Raw genomic sequence first — 15,067 nt, 5'->3', positions numbered from 1 at the left:
GAATTTTTATGGTATTACATCAAATATTATGTGTTCGTGCGCCAATGTCACGTTATTGAACAGAATTATATTATGTACAACAAAGGATCGCAACCGCATTCGTTACCGTGATTTGTCAGCGAATGTGGCAAGAATTTGACTTCAGACTTGAAGTCTGTCGTATATATATGCATGCAAGGTGTAAAAAATTGGAAATGCGATCGATATCGCGATGAAATATCGAATCAAGGAAGTGGGATTAGAAACATTCAATATTTTTTAAAAGTTATCTAATGATACAAAACTCTAATTTTCAACCCCACCTTCTGAGGGTGGGACGAGGGTTGACTTTAGAATCTTAAATATGAAGTCCTATTTTTATTGCAGATTCTTATTGGATTTTCCAAAACTATTCGAATTTTAGATTTATGCATTTTGTTTCACAGATGGCGCTGTAACCGAGAAATTTAAAAAATGATAATAGGATAAAAATAGTTAAATAAATATATATATATATATATATATATATATATCAGGGTTCGTACAGACTTCTTATACTCTTTGGAACTGATAAAAGTCTCCAAGGAGTAATTGGAACTACTTAGATTTCCAAATTAGTCCTTAGAAACGCCTTAGATTATTGCGTTGCGTAGATGAACTTATTAAGTCCGCTGATGAATTTGCTGTCCAAGCAGGGAAACGAAATGTTATGACTTAGCTGTCAAAATCTAATAGTTTAAGAAGAACTTTAAAAGAAAAAAAAATTGAATTACAAGAGTTAGAAGAAAAAAATTACAGCAAATAATTTTAATTTTACGTGTTACAAGCAAACTTAATGATTTACTGCGATTTTTTTTTATTTTTATAAAATGCCTTAGATTTTCTTATGTATTCANTTACAAGAGTTAGAAGAAAAAAATAACAGCAAATAATTTTAATTTTACGTGTTACAAGCAAACTTAATGATTTACTGCGATTTTTTTTTTTTTTTTATAAAATGCCTTAGATTTTCTTATGTATTCAAATTTAAAAAAAATAAAATTGGTAGGTTTTTATGTTAATCTTTAACATCTGTACTTTAACAAGATTTATTAAAATATTTGAAACTGGAAAATTTATTTATGTGTGAAAGTGATAACTCTAAATACTTTTCTTGATGAAGTTTAACAAAGTCAAAATCTATATCAAAAGGGCTAGAAAAAAAATATTTTACGCACACTGTACATTTTTGCAAGTTCTTTATAATAACTTCTTTTTAATTTTTTTTTTAAAAAAAAACTGTCTAGTTATCTTTTACACAAAGTTTTTAAATTTTGGACTCCTTGGGTTTCTTCTTCTGATCTCTGTTTGAATCCTGAATGTATAATATATATAGCTGTGCAATATTCTTCTAAAGCCATATTGTGTTCTTTCTCCGTAGATCAAAGCTTTTTTTTTTTAGAAAAAAGAACAATTAGCTACAAGTTAAAATGTCATTCCCTTTTATGATAGTGGAGGAAAAGCCTTTTCTCCTATTCATATTTTATGTTTAAAACATTCAGTTATTAATATTAATCAATATTATTTGTTATTTAAGAAGTGCATTTTTTGAATGTCGATTAAAAGCAAATTGTCAGTAGAATTTAATTTTATGATATCTCTGTGAAGTAGGTATAGATATTAGGTCATTATTACTCCATTTTATTATACCAGAAAAGGATGTCATAAGTGAAAATTAATGATGCCGTAAGCATTTTCCGCGTCACAATAGCGCATTCATTATCACTTTTGACATTCCATTTTGGTGTCATAAAATGGGGTAATAATTACCAAGTATATTCAGATATTAATATTTAATAAAGAAAGAAAATCAAAAGTTGACCATGGACTTATTTTTTCTTTGAAGGCTGAGATCACTTAGAATCAATTATTGCCAGTGTAATATTAAGCTGTTTTCAAAAAATTAGTTTTGTCTACAATAATTTAAATATTTACTCAGGGCCGGATTANCTAAATTATTTTGGTCAATAAATTTTTTTCTCCCAAGTTTTTCGTAGGCCCCTGAATTTCGTAGGCCCTAGGCACGTGCCTAGTGTGCCTATAGGATAATCCGGCCGTGTATTTACTGCATATTCTCCTTTAACAACTATTATAAGGTTCTTGAAACGGAATATACACATTCATTTTTGATTTAATTTTCACTTTGGGCGAGTTTTGATTTCCTTCCTTACCCCACTTGACCCATCAGTTGGCGAAAGCTTTGACCAAGAAATATCTAAACCTAAAAACAAAACGGACTTCTAAAAAGACATTAGGAAATTGTATTATTATATTCTTAAAGCTGTAAAAATTAATTCCATCATTTATATCCACCGGTTAAAAAGTAATAGTTTATACTACTCATATAAGTCAAACGAGTTGTTTTAGAGTTAATAATGTGGTAATCTAAATGTTTCCAACATGCTCAGAGAATCCCATCTAAATAAACCAGCTGTGTTTTTATGAACGTTGAAACGAGAATCTCGTAACAAATTTTATGGTCAATTTTATGACATCACAAGCGACGTCATTTATTTTATTTTTAAGATTGAGAAACGTCTTTTCGAATGGAACCTCGAAAATTCTCAAGACTATATAAAATTTATACATTGTATGATCATTCTCTAAAAGTGGAGCACTTTAATATTATCTCATAACAAGCATTAAGGTTTTTAAAATTGCTTTCTCTGGCCAAATTACGCACTACAAGATTCCATGTAAAATCTTAATTATCACGTGATTATTATACAGCATTATTGTTTTTATGTGACTGAAAACGGTTTAACTTGTTCACGTTCGTGCATCAATGGGTTAAATTAGACGATAGATAATAAAAATTCGACGATTGAATAAATTAGACGATATATTATATAAATATAGAATATTTATTATATCAAGCATTATATTAGTATATTATAATAATTAGATCCAATTATTGGACGCTCTGCAGTTTTTTTTAATAATTGCATGTTTTGCACGAGTTTATAGGCAGTACTTTTATATTTAAACATACGTGTGATGGGTTTTTATTCAGGAGATTCTTTATGCACCTCTTATTGGTATTTATTTTTAACGTATTGCATCACAATCGTATGGGTTTACGACTACTAATGTTCAACTCCGTAGCCTTTTTTTAATATTTTTATATCCGTCGTTGAACAGCTAACCCAATTTTGGGTTTACGACTGCTTATGTTCAACTCCGCATCCTTGACATTTTGAACCCAACACAGAAGACAAGAGAAGTCCTGGATCAGTACCCCAGATGTATTGATTTGTTATGGGGACATGGGGGACTTTGTGACTCGACAGATTTAACGTGCATCAGTCACCCTTCACCATACACCGGCCGGCGGAGATCGAAATCACGATCTCTTGGAAATAGGTTCAGTACCCCACCAACCAGACTCTCCTGGCACTAACTCCGTAGCCTTGTAATTTTGTACCCAAACCAGAAGAAATATTGAGAGAAATTTTCCTTTGTGGAGGACTTTTCGATGAGCATCGAGACTATGTCGGCCGATCACTGGAAAACCATAACATTTTTTTAATTGTTTAAAGAATAGGGGCTAATTTTTAAGCACTTGAAACATGTTAATTTTAATACTAACTTCATTTTTTAAAGCAAATGATTTGTGCGCTTAAATTTAAGGCAACCATTCTCAAGATTAATCAGGCGTGAATGAGAGGAAACAAAGTTACCTGGAAATTTTTTTTTTTGTTTTCTGATGATGGAAAATTAAAGTACAAAATAAAATAAACCGCTGTAGCCGAGAGAGAACAGAAAATGAATACTTTGCCAGTGTAACCTTAGCAAAAGCTGACAAAATAGACATGCTTTAAAATTTTAGTTAAAAGGCCACACTATTTTGTTTTGGAAAAAAGTCAGTTTAAAGGCTTAACTGTATCCGATTTTTGCTTGAATTAGCTCAAGTGTAAGCACTCTCTATTTTTTTTAAAAGGAAGAAAAAGGTTAGGTTAATTTTTTGTCATTTGGTCTAGTAAGTCATTTGTTTGTGTGTCACTTACTTGAAAAGATGCGTCATCATTAATATTTCTATTAATGTACATTAATATATATCTAAATATGTGTATTAATATAAATAAGATGTTATATTAATACACATATTTAGTGTTTTACACTAACTTTTAGTGTTAATACGCATATATAGTTTAGTATACAAATGTATACTAAATATATTTAGATATACATTAAGATACATCTAAATATATTTAGAGGGAATCAAAATGTCAAGGGCTAATTAAATTAAACTTGTTAAAATTCAGTTAAAATTTATTGAAATTACAAAGAAACTTTGGTTAAATCCAAATTTTTATATGAGAAAACTTTTTTTTTTTTTAAATGAAGGAAAAGAAGAGATTTTTAAAGGAAGAAAATACGAAGAGAAGAAATTTTTTTTAAAAAAAGAGTAAATTCCATTTTTACTGAAGCTTATCGCAATTGAGACATTGAGAGTGTTTTAAATGTATGATTACTATGAAAATATATGAGCGTGGGCACTCTCATAATATGATCGTTCTTCAAAAGTATTTGGTATTTTTGGTGTAATGAGTTCTCACTACGAAACAATAAGCTTTTTACGAACGCGTTCCTTGAATGGTCCACGGGGTTCCGAGGACTGTCCGCACGGCATTTTGCATCCTCTGTTGTCTTCTTCACATAAACGACCCGACTGTTCTCAGGATCGCAGATCGGAAGTTCCAATGCAAAACTACTGCAGGCACCCGCCGCGTAATTGGGTAGACAGGGGCACGCGTTACGCGTCTGCGGTACGGAAGAGTTTCTGCTCAAGTACGTTTGTCCTCCCGCAGAACTTTGAGGACTCTTCTTAAAGATTCGTTTTAAAGTCGCTCTGAAATGTCGGTGTGAGAGTCCATAGATGGCGGGGTTGTAGATGGTGGACATCTTGGCGAACAGACTCGGCAAGACTGACACCCAGGGGGTGAGGAGTTTCTCGTTTCCGAACTGTCCTATGCAAGCCACGAGGGAGTAGGGTGTCCAGGAGAGCATGAACATCGCGATGGCGATCATGATCATCTCGGCCGCTTTGTAGTCGTACCTCTTCTTCTTCACTTTGTTCCGCTTCATCTCCTTCTCGTTCTCGAGAATGGTCCTCATGATGAAAGAGTAGCAGATGCCGATGACGGTGACCGGAAGAAAGAAACCGAGGGTAAACAGGTAGAAGAAATAGGATCTGTTCGATGCACCCCTCGACAAATAATCGAAAGAACAGCTGGTGAGGAAGCCTTCAGGTACGAAGGCTCCCCACCCCAACAGAGGAGGCAACATCAGAAGGAGGCAGTAAATCCAAATCAAGAGAATGGACATCTTGGCCTTGTTGTTGCTAAAGAGGTTCCCGCCGTACAAAGGTTTGATAGATATCACGGTGCATCTCTCGATAGCGATCGTCGTTAAACTGATGATAGACACCAAGCCGAATAGGCCGCAGCACGCTGCATACATTTCACAACCTGAAATATATATACATATATATGAGCCTGGTAATGGATTTGCATTGACTGAAACAACAACAGCCATTTAATAACAATATACAGCCCCTAGACAAATTACTAGACCCACTATAAGATTCTATGTAAAATCTTAATTATCAGGTAATACCATACAGCTGTATTGTTTTCACTCGGATGAAACCGGTTTGCACTTGTTTACGTTAGTGTATCAATGGGTTAAATTACACGATATATGATGGATGTTAGACGATTAGATAAATTAGACGATATGTTATATGAAATATAATATTTATTATATCAGGAATTATGCTAGTAAATTATAACAATTAGACCCAATTATTAGACGCATTGTAGTTTTTTAATAATGACATGTTTTGCACGCGTTTATATGAAATACTTTTATATTCAAACACACATGTAATGGGTTTTTATTTAAGAGATTTTTTTATATACTTCCTATTTGCATACATATATTATTTTTTTGACGTTTGAATTACAATGTTAACTAATTGATACACGAACATAAACAAGTACAAACCGCTTTCAGCCACGTCAAAACAATAATGCTGTGTATAGTATCACTTGATAATAAAGATTTTACATAGAATCTTATAGAGTGCGTCTCATACTGTGGCCGCGGACTGTATAAACAGCAGCAGCTATTAAAGAACCATATAAGTAGTGTCATTGCTTCACTTCTTTACTCGAACTTTGTTTTTGTCCCGCAGTGATCGTAAAGACACGGTTCCCAGTAGAACACCGAAGTCAAGCAACACAGGCTGCGGTCAGTAAAGCAGGTGGGTGTACAATTTGATCAGCCTGCGTAGGAACCGAGGGTGTGCGGCATCGATCCCCGCTAAATTGTTCTACCATAAATTCTCGAAATTCGCGCGCATGCTTTCAGTCTAACAAAAAAGGGGAGCCATCCCCTCTGCAGAGGATCAAAATAGCTATGATATGTCTTCCGATCACCCTCAGGGATGTTTCCCCGATTGTCACCCATAACCCATTGTACACGTCTAGTGCGATGTAAAATAATATACCTACCCAAGTCAAAATTTTTGATGGTTTTCAATTGATGAACCTGCAGAATATTGATGATAACCAACTTAAATAACCATTAGAGGAATTCAGACTTATTTATGACTGTCCCACATAAGAATAACAATTTGTTTTGATGGTTCAATATGAACAAACCGTCAGAAATTTTAATCAAAGTTTCTTAGAAATCATATGTTTGAACAACAATGAACTTTCATCACCATAGGAATTCGGACTAACTTATACTGGGTCAACATAAAAACAGCCAAATTATTTTGGTGGTATATTCTATAACCTTACTGCTACATTAACAATAATTTTTATTTAACCATAAAAAAATGCATCATCACGAATTTCCGTCTTAGTATCTTAGAAATCAATTGTTGTAATGATCGAACAACCATCATCGCAATGTAGAAATTCGGACTGATATTTGATGGACCAACGTAAGGAACTAAATTGTTTTGATGGCATATTCCTAAGAACTAACAAGAATTCTTGTTGAAAATCATGTAAATGTATAGTGGGAACCAACATGAACCATCACGGATCATCATGGATTGTTGATCCGTTAGAGTCAAACTTCTCTTGATGGTATCATAAAGTGCCATCTCGAAATACTAGAATTTTTCATTACCATCTCTTAATGGTAATGATGACCATCCAATGAAGTTGGACCATCATCCATCTCACTGAAACCAACATAAACCATCAAAAATTTTTGATGGGACCATCAAGAATTTTGACTGAACTTACTTAAGGAAGTTGGAATCCAAATATCTATGAGTAGGGAGAAAAAGTGAACTGACCTGCTTTACCAAAGATCCATGTCTCCTTGAAAGCAGAATAAGCAGCCATTGGATGCAGAAAACCATTCAACATGTCACTCACAGCTAAATTCACGATCAGGGTATTGGCTGGACTACGCAGTCGTCGATACCTACAATATACAATACCATTTATTTATTTCGAGATATAAAAATTCCCAGATAGGTTTGTTTTCACTCAGCAGAAATCTCTTAATGTAAAACTAAAAATGTTTGCTAAGCGGTTTACGTGTAAACCTTCTGACCTTAAGACGAAATCTGTGACAATCTGCTCTATTCTACGTACATTACCCTAATCTAAAACCTTGGAAAACAACCTTCCATGTAAAATCCTTAAAACACGGTTGACTTAAGGTTTTCAAGCTTTTATAAATCTTGTCTCAAGGTGGAAATATTCTTAAATCCAGGTAATTATAAGGTTTCTTTTGCAAAGTTTTGCATGCTCAACTAAAATCCACCTTGTCTAGAAATGTTAATGGTCTTAATTGAAATTTAGAGAGATTTTATCATTTCAGGACGTAATTCCCATTGTTCAAATTTCAGAAAACAAACGATCCTAGAGCTATAAGAGGGATATACATTTCAGTATTTTATTACCGTCGTTGAACAGCCGACTCAATTTTTTGTCTCCCGCAGTGGTCTGATCGTTCCCAGCAGATCACCGAAGTCAAGCATCACTGGTTGCGGTCAGTGTGCGGGTGGGTGACCACTTGGATCAGTCTGCATAGGGACCGAGGGTGTGCGGTATGGGTCCTCGTTAAACTGTGCTACCGTAAAGTGCTCAACTTCGCGTCGAGGTCGTTGGGCTATCCAAGCGGGGGTGCCATCCCCTCCGCAGAGGATCAAAATTGTGATCGTATGTCGTCTTCGGATCATCCTCCGGGATGTTTCCCAGACCGTCGCTAATAGCCCATTGTGCAGCTTTATTGCGACGTAAATTAACAACAACAACAACAATTTTTTGGGTTTTGCTGCCGTTCAATTCCGTAGACTTGTAGTTTTGAACCCAATCCACAAGACAAGGGAACTACAAGATCAAGTATCGGGTGAATACGGGGAGGACTTTTTGATGGAGCTAACCCGCATTTGCGTTACATGGAGAGGAAAACCACGAAAACCTCCCACAATTAGCCAGACGACAAGGAGAACCCGTGATCCGTCTACCTCTGAGGATATTTTTACGTCAGCACTGTGGTCGGTGCAAGTCGGGTGTGGAGTTCGCATCGACCAGCCATCTCTGGAATTAGAACCCTATTCACCTGATTGGAAGGCGAACGCTCTATCTGCTGAGCCATCACGACTCAGAGATTTTACATTCACAATCTTTTGTTTAATAAAGATTCAGGGAAATCCCAATTAATTTTACTAGCAAAGAAATAATAGTGAAATACATTTGCTATTTTTCATATTTTTAATTAAATAATGAAACTACCAAGATGCTGCTTTAATAAAAGGAGATCATGAATTCCCTCGTTTATCTTGGCCGAGAGTCAGGAAGAATTATTTTTATTGCGACATCGGTTTCCTGGAATTGTTGATGGGTGCTTGTTATTTCTGCGGATGCACATAAATTATAGTATAAATGGATGTTATTGCGGCAGTGGGTGATTGGTTGGATGTCTGGGTAGATGCTTCTAAGGTTAAGGCAAATATATGTGACGTCACACCGCTCTCAAAATAATAGCAATGATATTTTTGAATAATTTTTTTGATAACTAATTTAATTATTTAAGAAAAAGTAATTTTTAAATACTAATATAACAGTGTTCATTTTTTATTCCGATTGGTGATGTTGTAGTTCATTAAAGTCGCATTAGAGCAGCACAATGGGCTATTGGCGACGGTCCGGGAAAGATCCCGGAGGATGATCCGAAGACATGTCATCGCAATTTCGATCCTCTGCAGAGGGGATGGCACCCCCGCTTCGGTATCCCGACGACCTGCACGCAAAGTCGAGCCATTTACGGTAGAACAGTTTAACGATTATCAATACTGCACACTCTCGGTCCCTACGTAGACTGATCCAAGTGGTCCCCCACCCGCACACTGACAGCGATGCTTGACTTCGGTGATCTGCTGGGAACCGTGTCTTAACGATCAGTCCACTGCGAGACTAATTCCATTTTAATTCAAGTCGCTATAGTGAGCTTATAAAAATGAAGATCTCGAGAGAGATACATTTATCGGTAGCAATGGATAAATAGTCCTATTTAAAAATAAAAAGAGAAAGGTTCGCAAAAAAGCACTTAAAATTACAATAAATTTCCGAAGAAAAAAAAATTATTGTTTTAAGTTAACAAATTAAAATTACCCTTTCAGCACACTCTCTGAAAGTTCAACTCTGTTGTTGCAATTCGCAGGGCAGTAGATTAGTGATTACGGTTTAGTTTTACTTTATGATTAGAAAAGGCTGATTCTCGAGCTAATAATCGAATGTTAAATATTTTTTCAATCCAATGTACTCTTGGTACATTTTTATAGATAGATTCGTTATGTCGAGTTTCAAAGTTTTTTACGAAACAAAATGAAATGTATCTAGATGCAAAATAATACGAAAAGAAATCACAAAAAGCATTAAAAATTGCTGTAACATTCAAGTTAATTAGGAGTTCTGCAAAAAATTAGGTTAAATTCTTAAAAAATGGCCCTTTCAGCTTGTAAAATTTCGACTCTGTTGTTGAATTTTCGCTGCATACCTGAATGGTTCACAAGTTTAACAGTTTCTGCAATTAAGTATAATTTCATCTTTTCTCGTTTCTAATGGTTCAACTCAACTAAGGAAAGATCAATTATACTTAATTAAAAAACAAACTATGGAGAGAAAAATCATATTCTTGATCTCGATTGACAGTCAAAATTTAGCATAATCAAGCGATTTTTCCGAGTAATTTTTACAAAGTTTAAAACTTAATTTTACGAATTAGCAAAATCTGTCTTGATTTGGATTTCATGGCCTCCTCACTTTTAAACTACAATAATTAATACATGCGTTGCTATGGCGACCGCTGCTGCTTGATAGATAATTTTTTTTAGAATTCTTTTTTTCTTTCGCTTTTTTTTATGCATTAAGTTGGTGAGTCTTATTTTTGAGATACGGGACCAGAGAAATCCCATAAATACTTCTTGAGTTGTTAATAAAAAGAGAATTTCTACATTTGAACGATATTTTTGTTTTTATTGTTTTAATTAAGAATCTAAAATTCTAACTGACAGTTCAAACTGGATCATTTTCATTACTAATTCAGGTGAATATGACGCATAAAGAGGGTCTAAACAGCTGGACACGGTTCCAAAAGTTAGAGTTGAAGCAAGTAAAAAACGATGCCAAGGCCTAAACTTACCGAGGCTGACAAAGCCAAAGAACGTAGACTGTGGAATACCTTAAACGTTACACACAAACGGAAATACGAAAAGATTCCGTTCGCAAACGCAAGCATGAAGCCCGTCCCTCACAAAAGTACCAAAGTGGTTGAGAGAATTGAACTCTACCGAAGAGCGAATGGTGACTCTCCTTACCCCTTTCATGCAAATAAGAGAACTGGGTGTTGATCATCAGTTACGTATAAAAGGATCCATTGTTAACGTACCCAATGACTTGCACAAGACCGTAGACTGTCTTCCACGCAATATAAATGATTCATTCACTATTCGTCTCGCCGTGGACTGATCTCGTTAAGACACGGTTCCCAGCAGATCACCGAAGTCAAGCATCACTGGCTTCGGTCAGTGTGAGGGTGGGTGACCACTTGGATCAGCCTGCGTAGGGACCGAGGATGTGTGGTATTGGTCCTCGTTAAACTGTTTTACGTAAAGTGCTCGACTTCGCGTGCAGGTCGTCGGGCTACCTNTCGACCTACCGAAGCGGGGGAGCCATCCTCTCTGCAGAGGATCAAAATTGTGATTGCATGATTTCGGATCATCTTCAGGGATGTTTCCCGGGCAGTCGCCAATAGCCCATTGTGCAGCCTAGTGTGACGTAAAGGAACAACAACAACAACATTCACTATTCGTGTAAAATTTAAGAAAAAAGCCTAGCCTTCAAATTATGTTTTATGTATGAACTTGTGAATCTGAAACGGGTGAATGATGCAGCTTATTATCTCCATCAAACACCATTGTACTATTCCGAAAATGTTAATATTGATCTCGATTGGCTGTTCAATGTCTATTCCGTCATCAAAAAATTTATACAGAATGTGTCTGGGCTGCATTCAAATATGTCTGCGAAATTCTGTACCGAGCAGTTCAAGATTAACTGCAAGATGAAAACGCAAAAAAGTTGTTCTTCCAAAAAAAAATTAGAGAGCAACAGTTTTGCCAATGAGTAAAATGTCATGGCCGCAAAAAAAAATTTTAATATAATTTTTCAAATTTGACCCACACCCAAACATATTGCTAATCTTTTTTTAAAAGTATAGTGCTCTAAAATAAGACATTTTTTTCCTTCTTTTTCTGATGCGTCGAACATCTAAACATTTTTTACGTCATTGTTACTGTTCCCGTTAAAAGAAGTCTTAAGGCATGCAGAATCTATGTGAATTGTGTTTTGAAAGACCAAAAGGGCATATATATATATAAATGGCTCGTCATTGAATTTCTTTCCTCCGTCTCCAAGGAAACGGGCTTCCACGTATTACAGTTTTTAAGATTACGTCATTTTATTCTGATCAGCAGAAGTACGAAATCTCAGAAAAGTGTTCATACTTTCACATACTTCTAACAAAACATTTGGTGAAAATACAGTCAGTGGATAAATTTTCTAGGTGTACTATAAGATTCTATATAAAATCTTAATTATCAGTTAATTCTATACAGCATTATTGTTTTTACGCGATTGAAACCGGTTTGTACTTGTTTACGTTCGTGTATCAATTGGTTAAATTACACGATATATGATGTAAGTTAGACGATATATTATGTAAATATACAATATTTATTATAGCAGGGTATTATATTAGTATATTATAATAATTAGACCAAATTATTAGACGCATTGTAGTGTTTTAATAATTGCATGTTTTGCACGAATTTAGAGACAATACTTTTATATTTAAACACACGTGTTATGAGTTTTATTCAGGAGATTTTTTATATACTTCCTATTTGCATACATATATTATTTTTTACGGTATTGCATAACAACGTTAACTAATTGATTTTTTCAATATGAAAATTTCCTTCTCAAAACCTATTGCATTTTAATACTGAATTTTAATACTGAAATTTAGTAATAGAAAACCTTTCTGATGCAAGGGTAGTTCCCTAACCCCTACACAGGTCGGTTGGCGAATTTGTTTAGTAGAATAAATGAATAATATAGTTTTTTTAACTTACTGAATTATAGAACTTCAATTATAGAATTTCAGTAACAGAATTACTGAATTTTATAATGATGCTGATTTTACTGAATACTGAATTTTAATAATGAAAAAATTGTTAAATAATAGAATTTTTTAAAAAATATAATTACTGAATGATAGATTTTTTTTAACTCACTGAATAATAGAATTTTAATAATACAATTATTGAACTTTCAAATAATACTGAATTTATTGAATTTTAATCATGAATACTGAAATTTAATATCAGAAAAACTTACTGAATAATAGAGTTACGAAAAAATGGAATATGTTCAATAGAATCACTGAATAATATAATTTATTTTAACTTAATGAATAATAGAATTTCAATAATAGAATTACTGAATTTTATAATGATACTGAATCTACTGAATACTGAATTTTAATAATAAGAAAATTTGCGGATGAATAAATTTTTTTTTGCAGAACGATAAGTGCAGGAATCAAAAATGAACTAAGCGAACGTTATTAACGTTATTATAAAGAAGAGTATTTGGGACGGTTAAAACAAGGCACTTATGGGTCACAAATTGCTAAAGTAAGACAAACAAATATTATTTGAATACAAGAAATAAATGTCGTTCATTTTATCATTTTACAGTCAATAACTTGATTTTTGATTTTAAAAAATAATATCATTTAAAAAGAAACACAGTGATTTAACGCTTATTTTGAGAAAACAATTTGATTTTTAAAAAAGATAATATCATTCTAAAAAACGCACTGATTTGACACTTAGTTTGAGAATACAATTTGATTTAGAAAAATATAATCATTCAGAAAAAGACGCAATGATTTGACGCTTACTTTGAGAAAACAATTTATTTTAAAAAATAATAATATCATTCCCAAAGAAAAACGCAATGATTTGACGCTTACTTTGAGAAAACAATTCGATTTTTAAAAAAATTCCAAAAAAAAAACAAAAATTTGACACTAACTTTGAGAAAACAAAGTAAGTGTCAAATAAGAAATTAAGAGAAAACACTAAACAAATAAGAGTAAACAATTTGATTTTTAAAAAAAATATCATTCAAAAAATAAACGCAATGATTTGACACTTACTTTGAGAAAACAATTTGATTTTTTAAAAAACTATATCATTCCAAAAAAAAAAAACGCAATGATTTGAGACTTACTTTGAGAAAACAATTCGTTTTTTAAAAAAATAATATCATTCCAGAAAAAAAAATTTATTTGACACTAACTTTGAGAATACAATTCGATCCCAAAAAGATAATATCACACCAAAAGAAACGTAAGTATTTGACACTTACTTTGAGAAAAAAAAAGTAAGTGTCATGTCAAATAAACAATTAAGAGAAAACAATAAACAAATAAGGGAAAACAATTTGATTTTATCAAAATAATATCATTCAAAAAATAACCGTAATGATTTGACACTTTCTTTGAGAAAACAATTTGATTCATAAGAAAAATAATATCATTACGGTTATNNNNAAAAAAAAAAAAAAAAAAAAAAAAAAAAAAAAAAAAAAAAAAAAAAAAAAAAAAAAAACTTAAGTATTTGACACTTACTTTGAGAAAAAAGTAAGTCTCAAATAAACAATTAAGAGAAAACAATAAACAAATAAGGGAAAAAATTTAGTTTTTAAAAAAAACATCATTCCAAAAAAAAATTCAATGATTTGACACTTACTTTGAGAAAACAATGACCACTAATAGATTTCCCGCCACACTTAATATGCAGATAATAACTAGTAGAATGCCCACTGTGTAGTGGGCAGTTGAGGACACGCTCTCAAATTGGCACCAATGCCCAAACACTGTTTCATTTCCGTAACTTTCTATAAAATCCCTAGATTTGTCACATATCGACATTTGTGGTCACTTTGGACATTTGTGGCCACTTTTATTGAAAATCATTTTAAATCTTTTCAAATATTTTCATACGCTTTTCTTTTTCAAAAGTTTTGATCAATTTCTTTCCTACTTAAAAAAAACAAACAAATTATGGTTTGAAAGAGGGTGGACCTGGAGAACAAGTGGTCGTTGTCGTTTGTTGTCGTTTCTATAATAACCAAGACAGAGAGAAGATCCCCTCTCGGAAGAAGATCCCGGAGAGAGCATCCCAGTTTTTGTGCGCATGCTCATCTCGGGATTCGTGAAACAAAATGAATCTTAGTTTCTCAGACTGGTTTAAATAAATGAGGTTTCTATAAATAGAATAGAATGCTCTTCGCCAAAGGTTTTCGTACGAAATAGGAAAAAACAAAATGAAGTTTTAATAATCCTCTTTCGGAATTATTATTTTAATCCTTTCTGAAAGTGTTGATTGAGAGTGAATTAAAATAGATGGTGTTTGGCTCTCATTTCAAAACTGATCAAT

General features: G+C 33.3%; 1 protein-coding gene across 1 annotated transcript; it reads right to left on the bottom strand.

The window, feature by feature from the left end:
• Positions 1-4,272: 4,272 nt before the first annotated feature.
• LOC107439768 (rhodopsin, GQ-coupled) lies at positions 4,273-15,067 on the bottom strand. The gene is made up of 3 exons (XM_016052465.3): positions 14,378-15,067; positions 7,340-7,470; positions 4,273-5,489 (listed from the first exon to the last, which is right to left on the bottom strand). Exons 1-3 carry the CDS (start codon positions 14,557-14,559, stop codon positions 4,450-4,452), a joined length of 1,353 nt encoding a protein of 450 aa, XP_015907951.2. The 5' UTR covers positions 14,560-15,067; the 3' UTR covers positions 4,273-4,449.

The sequence above is a fragment of the Parasteatoda tepidariorum genome, chromosome 3, assembly GCF_043381705.1.
Source record: "Parasteatoda tepidariorum isolate YZ-2023 chromosome 3, CAS_Ptep_4.0, whole genome shotgun sequence".
Lineage (NCBI taxonomy): Eukaryota > Metazoa > Arthropoda > Arachnida > Araneae > Theridiidae > Parasteatoda > Parasteatoda tepidariorum.
This window is presented reverse-complemented; position numbering and strand designations above follow the sequence as displayed.